The sequence below is a fragment of the Lampetra fluviatilis genome, chromosome 42, assembly GCF_964198595.1.
Source record: "Lampetra fluviatilis chromosome 42, kcLamFluv1.1, whole genome shotgun sequence".
Taxonomy (NCBI): Eukaryota; Metazoa; Chordata; class Hyperoartia; order Petromyzontiformes; family Petromyzontidae; genus Lampetra; species Lampetra fluviatilis.
Window position 1 is genome coordinate 873,000 of NC_136316.1, and position 17,687 is coordinate 890,686.

At 53.9% G+C, this 17,687-nt stretch overlaps 1 protein-coding gene across 2 annotated transcripts in view; it reads right to left on the reverse strand.

The window, feature by feature from the left end:
* NUDCD1 (NudC domain containing 1) overlaps positions 1-17,687 on the reverse strand; it is a 31,214-nt gene that overhangs the window by 11,380 nt on the left and 2,147 nt on the right. For both annotated transcript variants that reach the window (XM_078875938.1, XM_078875937.1), the window contains exons 2-6: positions 11,928-12,082; positions 11,493-11,678; positions 6,676-6,853; positions 5,878-6,129; positions 2,759-2,963 (exon numbers count right to left, since the gene is read on the reverse strand). In XM_078875938.1, the coding sequence (XP_078732064.1) occupies positions 2,759-2,963; positions 5,878-6,129; positions 6,676-6,853; positions 11,493-11,678; positions 11,928-12,082 (976 nt within the window). The remainder of the gene's footprint in view (positions 1-2,758; positions 2,964-5,877; positions 6,130-6,675; positions 6,854-11,492; positions 11,679-11,927; positions 12,083-17,687) is intronic.

Genomic DNA, 17,687 nt, shown 5'->3' on the forward strand with positions numbered 1-17,687 from the left:
CCCTCTCGGCGCGTGTGAGTGACCGCGCTCTCCATTAGCGCCACTTCCCTCTTCAGCCCCTTCCCATGGCGACGTGCCGGCGCTCCGACGGAACGCACCCACGGCCCCCACCGCCATCCCTCGGCCCCTTCCCTTTTGTCAGCTCCACAATCACAAACACCCCCACATTCCGCTCCCCCCCGCCCCCGCTCCACTGTGGCGGTGGTGTCTTAGCGAGTGTGTACCAGCAGTCGACGTTAATTAGCGATCGCCAGCGGAGCAGCTCTGGGGGGGGCGGTGGAGTGGGGGAGGGCTTCGCTGCGGATTCCGCGCGGAGGAAGTTACTCCAAAGCAGAGCACTCGCTCGGAACGCTGCGACGTTCTGGAACGCCTCGCTATATGCTGGGGAATTCCGGATCCAATTGAACGCCTTACAAATACAGCTTGTATCGTACAAGTACAAGAATGATTGCCAGCGTTTCATCATCCCACTGCTGGATGTATGGTCACACTTCAGCACGCTGGTCAGTGCGGGTGGCTAAAGGGTGGGAGGTGCCCAGGACTGGTTCAGATGTCGCTTTGCCACCGATGTTAGTCGTGGCCGGGAATCCAGCTCTGGTCATGCATTATACAAACACCCACGTTGCACTGCGTTGCTTTGTACTTGTCGAGATCGACAAGCAGCTCAAACAATGGAACACAGCGGTCCCTTTGTGCCGATGGGAGTGGGTACCGGGATTAGTGGGCTCTGAAAAGGGGGCCATTCCCCACGCGCCGTGTCGGTCATGGGGGTCGTTTGGCCATACCTGATCACGCTGGCACCGTGGGACACACCGTCACACACTTGGCGAACTCCAGAAGCGTCCTGGCTACGTCCCAAGTCACTCGTCCCTGCAGCCGCATCACTTCCTGTGCGTGTCGGTTGTGGGGGGCGGTCGCGTGGAGATGTCCCCCCCACCCCCCCAGGGACCCCCCCCAAGTCTTGGTGACATTGTACGAATATCGATGCAGGAATTAGCATCAAGAACAAGTGACTGCCCAAGTCAAGGAGCCCTTGTAAGGTCCTCATGAATTATGCATGGCATTCTGGGAACCTTCGCCCAGTCCGTGGATGGAGTCCGAACGCATATGTTTACTGAGAGCGACAAACGGACACGTAAACGCGCGAACAGACAAGCGCACACACAGATATACACACAAAGGCCCCTCATAAAGCCTTCACCGACTGGGAGGGCACATGCTGTTCACGAACAGCTTTGAAGGCCGGCGCGGCACACGAGGGGGTGGATGGCCAGCATCACGCCAGGAAGTCTTTGTCTCCCTAGTGGCAATGTTTACACAGCACACAAGATTCCCATTTGAGGCTGAATAGACCTAGCGGAGGCCCAGAACTGGTTCAGATAATCACCACTGATGTTAGCCGTGAGCGGGAATCAAACCCTCATGTAGGGCTTAATTCAGCCGGGTCTCATAAATTATGTCCACAACCCAACACACCACATCCAGTTGCCCTCCCGTTTGCTATTTCAGTGGCTGCTAACAGTCGTGTGCCGGAGACACGGGAATGTTCCGCGGGAATCTGAGCCGCGGTCTCATCATCGACGTGATGGATGCGCAGCCCGAGCCGTCGCGTGGCCGGGGAAACGGACAGGGTGTGAGGGTTGCGGGGGTCGCGGAGTGGCAGGAGATGCGTCATGCTCAGCGGTATCCGACTCGTAGGGAGCTGTCTGCGCGCGTTCTGCACTGGGCTGGATACGTGGACGCTTGGCACGGCACCCCATGGGCAACACTTTTAAAGGGCTGGATCGATAAAAGCACGCGGGGGGAAACACGTGGCAGCGCCCGCAGGGGCGATCGCTCACGCCGCCACCCCTCAGACAAAGAAGAGCAATGGCTCTGCGCGTCTGAATCAAAGCCTCCCTCCTGAGTGCTGACTTGAATGAGTTGAATGTTGACTGCAGGTGGTATCTCTTGTTATGACCGAAATGCTCATTTGCCGCGTCCTAAACGCGTTGAATGGACGACGCGAACAGAAGGACGTGTCCATTGTTATCAGTCCCTGCTGGTGTGGCACAACATCTCTTATTGGCAAGACATCACCAAGCATCATCTATCCACTGCGGAATTAATGATCTATGGAGACACCTGAACACGAGCCGAATCTCATCGCTCCGTCTCCACAGCGGATGCCCCCCCCAGGCACATCCCCCCCCCCTTTTATTGCCACTCCGTCGCCAATCTCCACCATTGGTGACGTGTCATGTGCAAGCCTTTACTTCACCGTTTCCATACTGCATCTGCATGGGAAAGGACACTTGGACAGAAGAGTGAGTTGAACCCGGGTTGGGAGACGCACGCTTGGCAGCAAGGGGAACACGTGTATTAGAGAGCATCGGCTTGTTTGAGACACCACGTTCACCGTTACCAAGGGTGAGCTCGGGGTTGCGTGGTGTTCTGTAAAGCACCGCGAGGTCTCGCGTGTGACCGGCGCTGCGTAAAAATAGAGCATTGGTTGGTTCCTGAGTGGAGGTTGGCCGGACACGTCGCAGCAAGGGACCATGGGTGGTGGCGGCCGATACCGATGACGGGAGTTGCACAACGGAACGCGCTCGGCCACGGAGACGGAGCGATGAGACCGGCCCGTGCGTAGAGCAGGTGCCGAGTGGACCATTAACGAGGACGTAAGAGATGACGACGGCTCGGGGAGGCCTTCATCCAGCAGCGGATTGTTCATGACAGCTGCTAATGATGACGACGATAACGAGGGGAAATGACTCACCGTCCCGGGCTCCAGGTCCACGCGCTGCCCTCGGGGTCGGCGCGGCCCGCGAGCTCGCCCCGCAGCAGCGTCGCGCCGCCCTTCACCCCGACCTCGAGCCGCTCGGGGGTCACCGTCACCTCCACGTCACCCTTGGGCGTGTCCTCCGGGAGGTCGAAGGTGACCGTGACATCCTCGGACGTCTGCTGCCACTGGTACGGGGGGGCTGGGCGAGGGGTGGGGGGGGCGCAAGAGACGCACAGACGTGCAGGCGAACACGGGAGAAGAGGCGACGGCCAAGGGGAGACGTTACAAGACTCTCACAGAGAGGTAGAGTAGGCACTCGGTCCATCAGAGCCATCGAGAATATCTTGAATAAAAAAGGCAGCCGACTGGTGCAGGTGTGCGGTTAATCTGAGGCGAGCGACTTCCCTCTATCTACAGGCAGGATGAGAGCCCGTTCACATGGCAGTCGACACGACGGGTCCCTCACGGGAAAGAAACGTCCCCCGCGTGGGTCCGTAGCGGCGGCGACGGTCACCGTGGCTTGTCTGCGTCTCATCAATCATGGAGCCGCCGTGATCACCACCCGCGTTCGAATTCAGAGTCAGCCGCTCGCGACGTAAACCGGGTTCGAGTGCGGCGAGTTGGTAGTCCCAGCCTCGTCACGGGTGACTGCACAAACTGGCCATCATCATAATGGGATGCCATGGTGGTGAGATGTTAACTATCTCGCCTAGAATACAGGTTGTGGGTTCGATCTCGACCCTGACGTCTGCTGTATAATTGGAGTTTGCATGTTTCCCCCACCAATGCGTGGATTTTTCTCCGAGTCCACCGTTTTTTTCCTCCACATTTAGAATCATGCATTTAAAGAATTTAGCTGCGACATTTCCATGTGATAAGCCCCTTTGTTGAGCTATCATTTGTTACATAGCTCAGTGGGCCTCACCTGCAAAAAAAAAAAGTGTTATAGTTTTTAGACAATGGCCCCTGGAAGCGGATATCACAGAGCTACTCCTGAAATCCCTTCAAGCGACCTTTTATCCACACACCATGGGGCAGCACTTTGCGACCCGCTCCGCATACCAAAGGAATATTTGCTGTATGACAGTTGAACAATCGTGGCGGATCGATCGATGGACCGTTACACGGCCCCTCGGCTCCTTTCTCTTATTTTGGTCCCTGGAAGCTACGAGCGCTGCTGGCTGGGATGAGACACTGGAGCACGATCCTAGCCAGTGAGACGGCCTGGGGCCTGGGGAGATGGCGCAGAGGGCGAGAGCGAGGAGGGTGCGGGGAGAGCACGTGAGGGCGCGTGAGCAAGCGAGCGAGCGCGTAGGGTTAATCGTCCCTTCAGCGAGCGACCCCCTTTTTTCCTGGGATTGACAAAACCACTTGGGGACGCGGACGCAGCTCAAATCGCGGCGCGGGAGATGAAGGGGAGCGAGAGCAACGGTGAAATGGACCAATGATGCCACCGACGCTCCTTCCCCGGCCCCACGCCACCTGCGTCACCAGCGATGAACGTGGCGAAGCTGATGAACAACATCGAGCTCGCGTGCACGATGCGATGGAGATTATGAACGCCATCGCGCGGCGTACAGCAAACATCGGCGGCAGCGGGCGACGCTATCCCACCAGGTGAGGACGTGCGACTGCTCTCCGGAGACGACAGTGCGATGACGCGACGCAGGCAGCGCTCGGGCTCACGTCTCCCCACCGTCGGGGAGTCGTACGTCGCACTCCACTCCATGGTTTATTTGTCAGCTCGCACGCCGCGCACCACTCCACCGGGCACTCGGAGTCCGGGGTCACTTTGTCCTGCGAAGGTTTTTAGTTTTTTTCTCGGTGCGTTGGGCGGTGCCGGGTCACCGGATCCTTGCCCATTGCCGGCCCACGTTGCAACCACTTCCCCAACCAGGGCTCGGCGCCCGCAAATTATTTTTCATTTTTTACAAATTCATTATTTCTAAATGAGAAAAAAAATGTAAAAGAAGGAGAAAAACTCCATGATGCTCAACAAAAAACAAATCACGTTTCACAACACGTTTAGAAACAAAAAATATCACGATCAATCGACTCACAGCGGAAGCCGCTCGGCCCAGAAGTGGCGGCACTCTCTTTGTCGTGGCCCAGCAAGGATAAAGTGAGAGTGCGTTGCCACGTTTGGGGGTTGGGGGGGGAGGCTGGATCGGTTCCCGAGAAGTTCTTGAGAGCGAAACAGAAAATTAATTCAGCCGAGCTCGAGGGGCGTATCGACATCTCACGCCTTGCGCCTCGCCTCGCCCCCTCCCCGCTGCCCCCTCCCCGCTGCCCCCTCCCCGCTGCCCCCTCCCCGCTGCCCCCTCCCCGCTGCCCCCTCCCCGCTGCCCCCTCCCCGCTGCCCCCTCCCCGCTGCCCCCTCCCCGCTGCCCCCTCCCCGCTGCCCCCTCCCCGCTGCCCCCTCCCCGCTGCCCCTCCCCCGCTGCCCCTCCCCCGCTGCCCCTCCCCCGCTGCCCCTCCCCCGCTGCCCCTCCCCCGCTGCCCCTCCCCCGCTGCCCCTCCCCCGCTGCCCCTCCCTCTCTCTCGGCAGCTTCTGCTCCGGTCCCCCTGCGCACACATCTCTCCTTCCCAGCTCAAACTTCCTTTCGGGAAAAAAGTATTCACCCTTTCCCGTCCGTCCGCCGCGCGGATGGCTTGCCGGTGACGCCGTGGCCCGGCGCAGGCAAGATCTCATTGTCGCTCCCTTTCCGGCAGATCCTCGCTCGCCTCCAGAATAGCAACGTGACATTTCACATTCGTTCCTTCGCTCTGTCGACATCTCGACTGTACCCACGACAGCCCAACTCTTGCAAATGAAACGGCCTCCACGACCTGCGATATATATTCCTCCTCCCTTTCCACCCCCTCCACCACCCCCTTCCGTCGATGCCTAAGCGTTGGCGGTGCTGTCGTGGCCTGACCCTGGCGATCGTGCAAATGTGCAAGACACACTCGCCATCCCTGCCAATTTAATCGGCAGGCTGCTGAAATAAAAACAAATTCTCCCACTGTTTTTTTTACAGAATGCGGGACGCCTGCCTCTGACGCAAAGTGCTCGATGATCGGCACCATGCAGCTTACACCGTGTGGTACAGTACGCCGCATGAAATCCGCACCTTTCACGTCGTCCACGGCCAGCTCCTTCTCCTCTTCCTCCTCCTCTTTCTCCTCTTCCTCCTCCTTTACTTCCACCTGCTCCTCCTCCTCCTCCGCGACCGGCCGCGCTGAGTCGCTTGTCACACGGAGGGCCCTGTCAGCCGCGACCACGATGCCGGCACCCCACGGCTCCAGGGCGACGTAGAATGGCGCCGAGGGCCCCGCCAGCTCCCGCCGCCGAGACACCGAGAAGCGCGCCGGCGCCACTACTCCTGCCGGCCCCACCACGTGGATGGGAGAGGAGAGTCATGGTGAGACCCGGGCGGGCGGTAGGCAACACCTAGTGGTGGGGCTAGCAGAGTTTGATTCCCGCTCACGGCCAACACCAGTGACGATTATCTGAATCGGTCTTGGGCCTCCCCTAGATCGACTCGGGCTCAACTGAATACCTAGTGCGATAGGTAAACATCGTCACTTGGGAGACAAAGGCTGACCAGAGTGGTGCTGGCTACCCACTTCCTCGTGTCCCGTGCCGGCCTTCCTAAGTGTCTGCTAACAGCACTTTCCTAAGAGTTGGTTTAGGCTATACGGGGGATCTTGTGTCTTTGATGCTAGTGATGGTGCCAGCAATAATGTTAGTGATTGGACTGGTGGTTGGGTTTGCAGTTGAGTTCGAGGTAGGGCTAACCAAGGTGTTAGTGATGGGGATAGTGGTGGCGAGAGTAATTACGTCAACTCGTAATGTGTAGCCGCACAGGATTGGGCAGTGTTCGCGGCTGGGCTATGGGTAGTGCTGGTGGCTGGGCGAGAGGTGCTACCTTCGTCTGGCTCCAGCGTGAGCCACTCGAGCGCGCTGTGGAAGCCGCTCTTGCTGGAGGGCGCCGGGTCGCGCTCCACGCGCAGCAGCAGCAGCTCCAGCACGGCTCCAGCGGCGCCGGCTCTCTGCAGCCCGTCCACCACGAGCGAGGGTGTGCTCACCGCACCGCTATACACCACCTGCAGCACACGGCACACGTGCACCACGTTGCTGGCATACGGATCGATGTGAGTAGGTGCGTATACGTTCGACGTAGTGAGTTCTTCCCGTCACTCCTCACCGGCAGCGCAGTGAGATCTCGCCTCGACTACAGGATTGCAACTCCGTCCTCGACCTTCCATCGAGTAACCAAGAAACTCCAACGGTCGCGAAACCATCTCGCTCGGGTTGTGCTCGGCATTACCCCCCGCCTCCCTCAGCTCCCTCCACTGTCTCCTCACCATCGCCAGCAAGGCCGGCTATATAAGATCTCCTGCCTCCAGTCTCTCCTCCACTGGCTTCGCACCATCGCCAGCAGCGGGGTGAGCTGTAAGATCTCAGATTGTCTGTGCCACCACTGTGCCTCCGGTCGTCCACCGTGTCTCTCCTCGCTGCTGTCAGCCTGCACTGCAGCTCACAGTGACATCTTCCGCAGCAGCAGCAGCAGCAGAACAGTGACTCACAACCTCCTCATCCTCCTCCTCTCTACACTAAGGACCAGCACCGCCACTACCGGACGTCATTTCTCCGTGGAAGCCACCGCCATCTGGAACACGGCCATCATCACCGTTCCGCTGCTGCTGCAACTATCACAGCAGCAACATGAGCAGAGAAACTTAAAAGCCCCCCTCCTCTTTTCCCCGGCTTTCAAGCGACACTGCACGTGGCTCCGCGCCTCCGTCACGCTCACTCGTGTCTGTGTAACATGGTGCGTGTTACAAATTGCGAGAGTATCCTCAGCATCGCTACCGCAGGCGGGACGACGCAGCGCAGCGTTGCGAAAGAGGCGATCGGCACAATCAGATCGCCGAACGGCGCCGCCGCCCGCTCGCCCACCCGCACGCGCCCTTCCCGGTGGCGGCCCGGCACGCCTGAGCGCGTGGTTTCACTTTTCATGTTCGGGGGGAATAATAAATAATAAATGACGCGATTAGCGGCGGATCCACACGGTGCGCGCCCTAATCGAGTTAACGCAGTCTCCCCCCGGGCGGCACGAGACAAAGCGCGGAGTCTCCGTGCCCCCCCACCGTCCCCCCCCCGCCCCCCCACCCAACGGTACTGATTATCGAGCGGTGGCTGTGACGGCGTGTCGGTAATTAAACACGAGCCCCTGCGGACAGCGCCGCTAATTGCTCTGCTGCCGCCACTGCGACTGCGCTCACACACGCACTCGCGCATTCATGCACTCGTGCACACAGTGACGCACGCACTCATTCACTCACTCACTCATTCACTAACTCACACACTCATTCATTCACTCAGTCTCACGCACGCACTCACCCCATTAAATATGCACGCAGTCACTCACCCGGTGCAATCTATGGCGTCACACTGATGTATGGGCATCCCTCGACAGACAGAACAGATACATTGCTGAAATGTTTTCTGTAAAGCGGCATTCTGCAGATCGAACCCTGTTTATCTATTGACTTCCATTACAGAATTGAAGATGCATTCCCATGGAAAGAATTTCGGACCAAAGACGAAAATGAAATCATGCTTAGGAATGCCACAAACTTTTGTTAATAAAAAATACCCTACAGTAGTTAACCATCGTTACATTTTTTCCTCTAAATATTTTACAATTCAGAGACTCAACATGCCGTGAACGCGGATTTAACGTGACGTACATCAAATTTGTTCCCTCATGTACAGGCGTCGGCAAACAAAATAAGAGCCATTTTTTCGAATTCTGTAAAAAAAAAAACTCAGTATTTCAAGAGCCGCAATGCGTACGGTGATTACGAGATGGTGGTCCTTATTAAATAACATGACCAAAGCAGTCCTTAAAGAGCCGCACGCAGCCCCGGACCCACGGGTTGCTGACCCCTGCTCAAGTTATTTTGCAGCGATATAGCCGGCAGTACTGCCCAGTCAACGACGACGAAAGTCTACACCCAGGGGTAAGGAACCTTCTTCTACCGCATCCCACTTTCAAATCTCTTCAGCAAGTCATCGCACGTCAACACGCACGAATGTCCGCCACTCCTGTCACGCTCGCACTCCGCTGCCGCTCCAGCAGTAAGCTGCAAATATCTCGGACCAACAGACTCCGAGACAGCTTCTACCACCAGGCCACCAGACTGTTGAAAAGCCATCACTGGTTGTATATCTGCCCTGTCCTCTTCACCCACACTCACACAAAAACACACACAAAGCTCAAACACACACCACGCACACACGCAGTCTCCCGCATAAAAAAAGACAAAGATCCCCCGTATAGCCTTAACAGACTTTAAGAGCAAGTGCTGTTAGCGAGCACCTATAAAGTCCGGCACGGCACACGAGGGGGTGGGTGGCCAACACCACGCCCGGCCGCCTTTGTCTCCCTAGCGGCGATGTTTACACACCGCGCCAGGTACTTATTTGAGGCTGAGTCGACCTAGGGGAGGCCCAGGACCGGTTCAGATAATCGTTTCTGGTGTTGGCCGTGAGCGGGAATCGAACCCGGGTTGCCAGTTCGTAGCGCAGCGTGCTAACCGCTACACTACTGGTTGTGTCATTTGTCCTCACACACACACCCTTACTCACGCACACACATACAGACACATACACAGTCAACGCTGCTGTCCTATGTATATAGAGACATTGATCACTGGACGCTTCCAATTTATATAGTGTTTAGACACACTGTATTTACATACCGTACACTCGACAACGCTCACTCTAATATATCTATTGTTGTACATATCATTGATAGTATATGTTTGTGTTCATTCATCCCATGCATATATGCACAGATTGCTACTTTGATTATTGTTCGACGGGCAGGTGTGGTTCAACTGTGGGCGCAATGCGTGTCAGCAGCGTACACTCCATCCGTCAACAGCAGTGAGATAGGCCTGTAACTTGAGGCCTCATCTTCTGGCTGTCCAGGTTTCACGGCAGGGCCGTGACCTTTGCTCCCTTCCAGGCTCTGGGGATTGTGCCACCGAAATGGACGGTGGTAAACAAGGCCGCGTGTCAGTCGTTGCCGACAGGTCCCAAGTTTTGGCTTTGGTGGCCAGAAGAGCGTTAGCAATCTCTTCCCTTGAGTATGGACGGGAGATCGTGGAGCTTGTCGGTAGGCTCCTTAAGGTTGCAGTGAGATGTTTGCGCACGTCTTGTTTGTGTTGCTTTTTCATTGCGGCTTTTGTGCAGGTGAGGAGGCGAGAGGCGATTTGGTTGGCAGTGACTTGCGGCACTTTTTTTTTATAGGTGGTACGTTGGCGCCAAGATGGTAAAGAAGATTCCACGCTTTGCGGCCGGAGTGTGCAAAGTTAATCACCAACTGTTTCTCGCCAACGCTGTTGTCTGGCCGAATTTAGAATCTCTAATAGTGCTGATGCCTTTGTCTCGTCGCGAGTTCTTTTGAACGCTTTCAGGAGTTCACCGCTCTCCAGATTCCAGCATGGAGTGTATCGCTTTCCGTGGCCTCTGGGGATATTGTTGGTGGCCGCTTCGATGATGGCATTGGCAAAAATGTTGTAGCTATGCGGCACCGGGTCAATGGTTTGCAGCACTATTTCTGTTTTGCCCTGAAAGGCCGACCAGTCCGCCTTCCGGAAGTTCCAGCGAGCAAATGGTTTGGCTGTGATCATCGTAATTTGGAGTCCAATGTGGACGATTGCTGGTTGGTGTTGGCTTCTGGGGAATGGTCCTCGGATTTTCCTTGTCGCGTAGGGCGGGAGACCATGGTGGTCTTTGGACACAAAGCAGAGATCTGGATTGTGCTCCCCCATCGAGGAGAGTGGAGACTCCCTCTGTTTAGGGTCGAAAATCACAAACATCATTTATGGACGACCAGTCAGTCAGTTGATCTCCTGCTTCATCATTTGTGGAATAGCCCCATTGTGTGTGGTGGCTATTAAGGTCACCCACATATACCGATGGATGTGCTGTAATAGGGATCATTGGAGTTGGCCAGGGATTCTTCGGCGGTTTATCCACGGTGGTCATGGACACATGACCTATTCTGATGGTAATGGTTCATGTTTCATTGGTCGTGACTTCTTGTCACCCCATAGTCTGTAACGCCTTGCGTGATGTAAGTGGCGAGGCCGTATTTCGGATGGTTAATGGTGGAATTATGTCATATCTGCTGATTTTATAATTCACGAGTCGTTTATCTTCAGCGTGGGTTTCCTGGAGTGCTACAACGTCAATGTGTTCTTGATGTAAACACTTGGCGAGCACCTCACACTTTGCTCGTGAGAGGCCTTCCACGTTAAGTTGGTATACTCGTAATGTTGGTCCCACTCTTCTTTGACTGATAATTTTGGCCCTTAAAAGGACCGTTATTTTGGATGCGATTTACATATTTGAAATCGAAAATACGCGATATCCAAAAATGACGAAGTAACGGTATTAGTTGTACAATGAGGCACTTAACAGGTGGGCCGCGAGAAGGCTACCATCTGTTAGGACAAGTGCTGTAAGGGAGAACCTATGAAGGCCGGCATGGCACACGAGGGGGTGGGTGGCCAGCACCACGCTTGGCCGCCTGTGTCTCCCGAGTGGCGATGTTTGTTACACACCACGCCAAGTACTCAATCAAGGTGGAATCGACCACTTACCATACACGTGCGCGCACGCACGCATACTTAGCTCGCAGCACGAGTGGCTTGCAGTAGCGCTTACCTCCCACGCAGCGTCGGTCTCCACGGCGCGAGCGCCCGTGTGCAGCACGAGCAGCGTCCCCGCGCCGTCGCACAGTGCCGCCCGCTCCTCCGACAGGAAGTGCATGGACGTGCTGACGCGCCCGGGGCTCCCCGCCACCTCCCGCGTCAGCCGGAACACGGGCACCGGCGTTCCCAGGTACGTGTCCTGGTGGGCGACAGAGCCAGCGCAGCACGGATAGATTCAAGCTGGTACCTATTATCTAAACACGACTGGTCGCGTTTAACCAACCGCGAATCATAGCGATTCACTAAACATGACTAATCATAATTAACTCAACAAGACTTGCCACAGTTAACTAAAAATAACTCGCATATAACCAACTGCGACTCGTTTTGGTTCACTAACCACAACTCATCGCAAGTAACGAAACACGACTCATTGCCTGTCACGCACCAGCGCAACGCGCACGCGCTGCACGCGCCCGGCGCGGTCCACGTAGTAGACCGATGTCGCGTCCCAGGGGTCGGCGACCAGGTGGTTGCGCATGCCGTAGACGCGCACATGGTCGCGCGTGTACAGGTCCTCCGACAGCTCCACCTCGTCCACACCTGCGCACACACGACGATGACGGCAGGTCAGCCATCTCCTCATCCCCCCCCCTCTCTCCCCAAGTCCAGTTGTGCTGCGGATGGCAGAGGGACACGGTAGCAGTGAACACTGATGGTCGTACTCTACTGAAGAGCCCTAATGAGGACGGAGCCGGACTAACGTTGTGTCTTTGTTGCACCGCCGCTTGTTGTTGGGATGTGGCCACATTTTCTCAAATCATTGAGCCGGTGGTTTTAAACCACAACATGACCACACGTTCAGTTATTGCGAGCTAGTGGTCTGGACAAGGCATGAAAAATTGTCCACGCAATGCTGCACACACCGGTGTGTCATTAAATATGATGGCATTGTGTTGTCAAAAGACGAAGAAATGTCGTTTGAGAGTCTCGCAGTGAGCAGTGTACCACCACGTGCCGAAGAATCGGTCCTGGAATTTGACATCCCAGAACTTGTAAAATACAGTGCTAATTCAGGGGTAGGATGCCCTGGCACGCCCGTCTTATTTACAAAAACCCTGCGACTTCCGTAAAGTTATTGATGTTTTGCTTTTAGAATATTAAATAATAATAATATAAATACAAAGGAAAGTTTGAATAATCGGCCACCAAAATCACTGCGAATCGCAAGCAGCGTTTGGAACGTGCAACCCAACGCCGCGGTGGTTACCGCCGCAGTACTGCACGAGACTGGGAGCGCGCTGTGGAGATTACACCGGCAGCGTCGCCTTGCGCTGCTGCTCAATTTTCGAGCTTTGGGAGTGGATTTTTCAATTATTTACACTTGTCAAAGCTACAGGTCTCCATTGGTGACCATCCTGAAACCATCGACTCACCACACTTGAGAGCCCAGATGTTAAATAGTAGGCAACTGTCAAAATTGAGACGCAGCATTTCAGCTTTGCCGGCTTGACACTCTGGCCACTGGGCCACTTGGAAACCCCAATGGATAGAATATGGCTGGCGATGGCGATGCCACGGCTCTGTCACACACGGGTTACCGAGACGCAAGCCGTGGGTGCAGAACCTCATACCGGCGATGCCTCGCACACCCATCACTGCCCCTCCTCTGCTGCTCCCCCCCCCACTAGGGAGCTTTAAAGCTTAGCTAATTCTCAGCAGCATGAGGGCCGCGTTACATATTCATGCGTGCAATGTTTATTCAAGCGGGATCGCAGCTCTTTTGATTGGAGACAAATCTGCCATTCGAGAGGATTTTCAAATTACATTGAAAAAACGCTGCCGCGTGCAGATAAAAACAAATCGCAGATTTAGCGACAAAGCAACCGCCCCCTGCCCCCTTCCATGCTGCCACCGCTAACCGGACAGCCGCACCAGAAACCACGGATGGTGCTGGTAGCACAGCGACACGCAGCCAGCCGAGGTGGCAGGTCAGAGATGCTGAGTCGGCACCGCCGAGTTTATGGGTTCAGATCCAGGTTTCAGCCGGCCGTGATTAATCCAAGTTCTCAAGTGCAGTGAAGTCGATGGTCTCAGCCTGATCACCATTGACTGACATAGCCACCCGTAAACCTACATAAAGGTGCACAGACTCGCAAAGAGACCTGTAGACTCATGTAGAAACCCGCGGACTAAGCTGTAATTAATGCACTGTTTAGTCGATGTTCTCAGCACGGTCATCAATGACTGCACTTGGTTCTGTGCTACAACTAGCACAGCGCCAGATTCACGCAAACCCCAAGGCTCCTAGGGATCTGTGGCACCGAAAGGTGGAGTCTAACTCACCCGCGCGAGCTGTGCACCCGTCTCTTTTCCTTTGACCGAGGGGCAAGAGATGAAAAGTGACAAATCGGTTGAGTGGCACGGTGTGCGTGCGTGCACCAGGCTTGGTGCGATACCATCGATCGCCACGACTCAGTAGCCACCATTCTGTGGTACTCCAAACTTTAATTTCATTTTTACCGTATCATGTTTTTATTTTTTATTTTTCTGCCTTCTGTCTCGTACAAACTGTGTCTGCTCCAGCAGCTTTCACGCGTGAAAAGAGCGCTCGATTTTAATCGAAGGCAGTCCGCGATATTCCGGATGTACGTTTCAGACATGTCAACGATGTGGACAACTGTGTGTTTAGCTATAACAGTGGCTTCTTTACTGGGGAGTAGCACGTCAACCGATTTAGCACCGTAATCCGCAAAAGGGAAAACGCTCGCAATATTCCGCCGTGACACTTTAAATAAATAAATGCAGTGATTTATAACGTGCACAATATTTCACGAACACATATATATGTATGTGACCATGACTCTGAGGCGGACAGCCTGCCTCAATGCCCATAAAAATCCAGACGAATGAGGCGGGGGGGCCTTTAAGCATCTCTTAGAAGTCAGTGCAGACCGAACGTTGCTGCTGCTGCGATTGTGCAGAGAGGAGGAGGTGTTGAATCACGTTGCGAGTCGCGTCGCTCCGGAGAGTTCTACCTTGAGCTTTGTCATCCTACGATTGGTGGTGATGGTGCATTCAGATGCATGTGTGTGTCAAACCTTATACTTATTTCGTAAGTAGGGAATGGTGGCATAGTGGTTAGCGTGCTGTTGTACAAACCCGGTGAACCCAGTTCGATTTCCATTCATGGCCAACGCCGCATATCCACGCCGCGATGGTGCTGGAAGAAGAACTGAGCAGAGGATGGCGACGGTGAGAGCGTGTGGTGTGTATGAGTGTGTACGTGTGTGTCCGTGTGTGTAAGTGTGCGAGTGCACTGCGCTACGAATCCGGCGACCCGAGTTCAATTCCCGCTCGTGGACACTAACAGTGGCGAATATTTGAACCAGTCCTGGGCCTCCATTAGGTCGACTCAGCCTGAAATTAGTACTTTTTGTGGGGAGAAAAAGGAGAGAAAGGTGGCTGAACGTGGTGCTGGCCACCCACCCTCGTGCCGGCCTTCACAGGTGATCGCTAACAGCACTTGCCCCAACAGTTTGTTAAGGTTATACGGGGGATTTTTGCCTTTGTGTTATTTGAATTGACTGCGAGGCTGCCTAATGTACATAAAAATAATCCCTGCTCACACACAGGATATGCAAAGTGGTTTATATATATGTTTATATAAATGCTGAGCATGGGAATCAATATGAATCTATGAATTGATGCATCATAGCACACCACACAACAACAACAGCAGCTGCCATGCCCAACGAGGTGACGCTGACATCGTCACCAACGCTGCGGCGAGCTGCACCCGTTGAAGTGCGGAGGATGGATGCCAGCAAGAGGTCACGGCACAGACACAAGGAGTTAAAGGTTCACCGACTGCAATGACTGGTGGATATACCGCCTATGGTGCCAGCTGTGGCAGGCAGTTGGACTCCTTCACGCGTCACACATGCACACAAAACTTATTTGAGCCTCTGTGCCACATTTAAAAAATAATGCCCACACAATGTAACTGGAATTGGCCAAACGCGCTAATGCTGAAAAATTACCTACAAATTTACTCAATTGGGATTAAACACGGCAACATTGCTCCCTACTGCTTCAACATTGGCAGGGCCCTCCTGAAAAAATTGTCCTGAGACTCAGTGAAACCTTCCTGGGTAAACAAGCTGAATTATAATTAATAATGATTGGGGGTTGCCAAACAATTCTGCCAAATCACTGGGCCACTGTGGTGAAGAGAGCTCAAGTACCACGTGCCCGTCTGGGGCTGGATCCGAGCCACGTGCCCCCTCGCCCGTCCCTCTATCTGCTGAGTAAATTAAAACCGACCACCGGTGCTCTCCAATTTAATATTGGCGAAGATTCTTAATCGTTTAACATAGCTGCATGCAGTGGTGCCACCGCCACCGCCGCCGCTGCTGCTATGGTAACGGCTCAAGTTGGAGGCAGAGTGAGATGCGGGCACAAGATTACACGGAGCGAGGCAGAGCTGCTTGCGCCCGCTTCGTTGCTATAGCCACAAAATAAGCACGTATATAATACTGATAATAATAATGTGCATTTACCCAGGGAAGACTCCCCGAGTCCAACGACTGTTTTACTGCAGGGTCCTGCTACAATGCGGTTTTTGGCCAATTTTCTAAATTGACAGATTTGCTTTCGTGTCAGAGGAAGCCGGAGAATCGAGAGAGAAGCCAGGACGCTGTGTACGAGGGGGCGACCATCAGCACTGCCATCTCCTCGCCACACCTCGCAGCTCCACGCCAAAAACACCAGCCAAGTCCTGCCAGTGTAACCCATTCAAGTCAGAAGATATTCGCTCCAATTCAAATATTAATTGTAACATTGCAAACCTATGAACGTCTGCAGAAACTCAGAGCCTTTCGAGTGAAGGGAAACATTTAAACTATATCCAACCAATCATCATCATCATTTAATATTGATAACACGCTTCCCCCCATGAAGTGCTATGCTCGGGTTGCACGGACAATGATCTACAAAAGCCCCCTCTGTGACTCGGCTGCCACCTGGTGGCCGCAGCCCGTGCCACGTGGTTCCAACATTAACACATTGAACTAGATTCGAAGCTTTCGTGACTGCAGAAATTACTCTTTGGTTCTTTCGGTAAAGTAAAGTAGAAAATCAAATCAAATAATCGTAGAATACGACGTTTCGGTTGCAACAAGCAACCATCGTCAGGTAAGAATGAATGATGAACACACATACACGGGAACAACACAGGCAGACACACGTGCAGAGAGAGGCACACACCAAGACACACCGAGCGAGACACACACCAAGACGAACAGAAAGACGACTCTGTGCCGAGACCTTAAGTCGAGAGAGGAGTGGGGAGGCGAACAAAACGAGGGGCGCAGCAGACAGACGAGGGGACAAGGAGCAGCGTGGAATTCCGGACCACAGTGGCCGGAGGAGAGACAGTGGTTTAGAGCAGGCATGTCCAAAGTCCGGCCCGCGGGCCAATTACGGCCCGCGGTCAGATTTCATACGGCCCGCAGCTTCGGTCTTATAAATCATAAAACTTTAAAGATGTAATTCCTCCTTTCACCACACGGTAGCAGCACCATTATAATTCTATCTGGCTCTGTATCCGTGCCGCAAACCCTTCCCGAGTCATTTCTGCCATGGCGACTGCAAAAAAAGAAATGTGGTCATTCGCTAAGAAAATACTGAGCTTATTCGGCTCCACATATTTGTGTGAGCAAACATTTGCAGTCATGAACTTAAACAAGAACCGATTGAGGTCAAGGATGAGTGACTCCCACTTGCGTGGCATTTTACGCATCTCAACCACTGCCCTCAAGCCAGACCTGGTCTCTTTACTGAAATCTAGATCTCAGTATCACCCTTCTCATTAGTGTCAGCAAGTTATCTGTTCCTTGATCAATCTGAAATTGAGTGTTTTGAACGGTAACATCTGTCACTATTAACAGTGAAAAGCCTAAAGCACACTAATGCACTTGGACTTATGGCACTTGTTTTATTAAACTCTTGAATAAGATTTGGTTATAACTGTTGGTGTTATGTACCTGTAGATGTGACACAAACTATTGCTTTCTGAAAGATGTTGTAAAAGACAAGGGCAAAATTCACTTGATTTAAAGTTTAATGATAACAGACCACTTTGCATTACGTATAACTCCTGTTTAAGATGTTCATGAGGCAAAGCTATTTAACTCATGGAAATTTA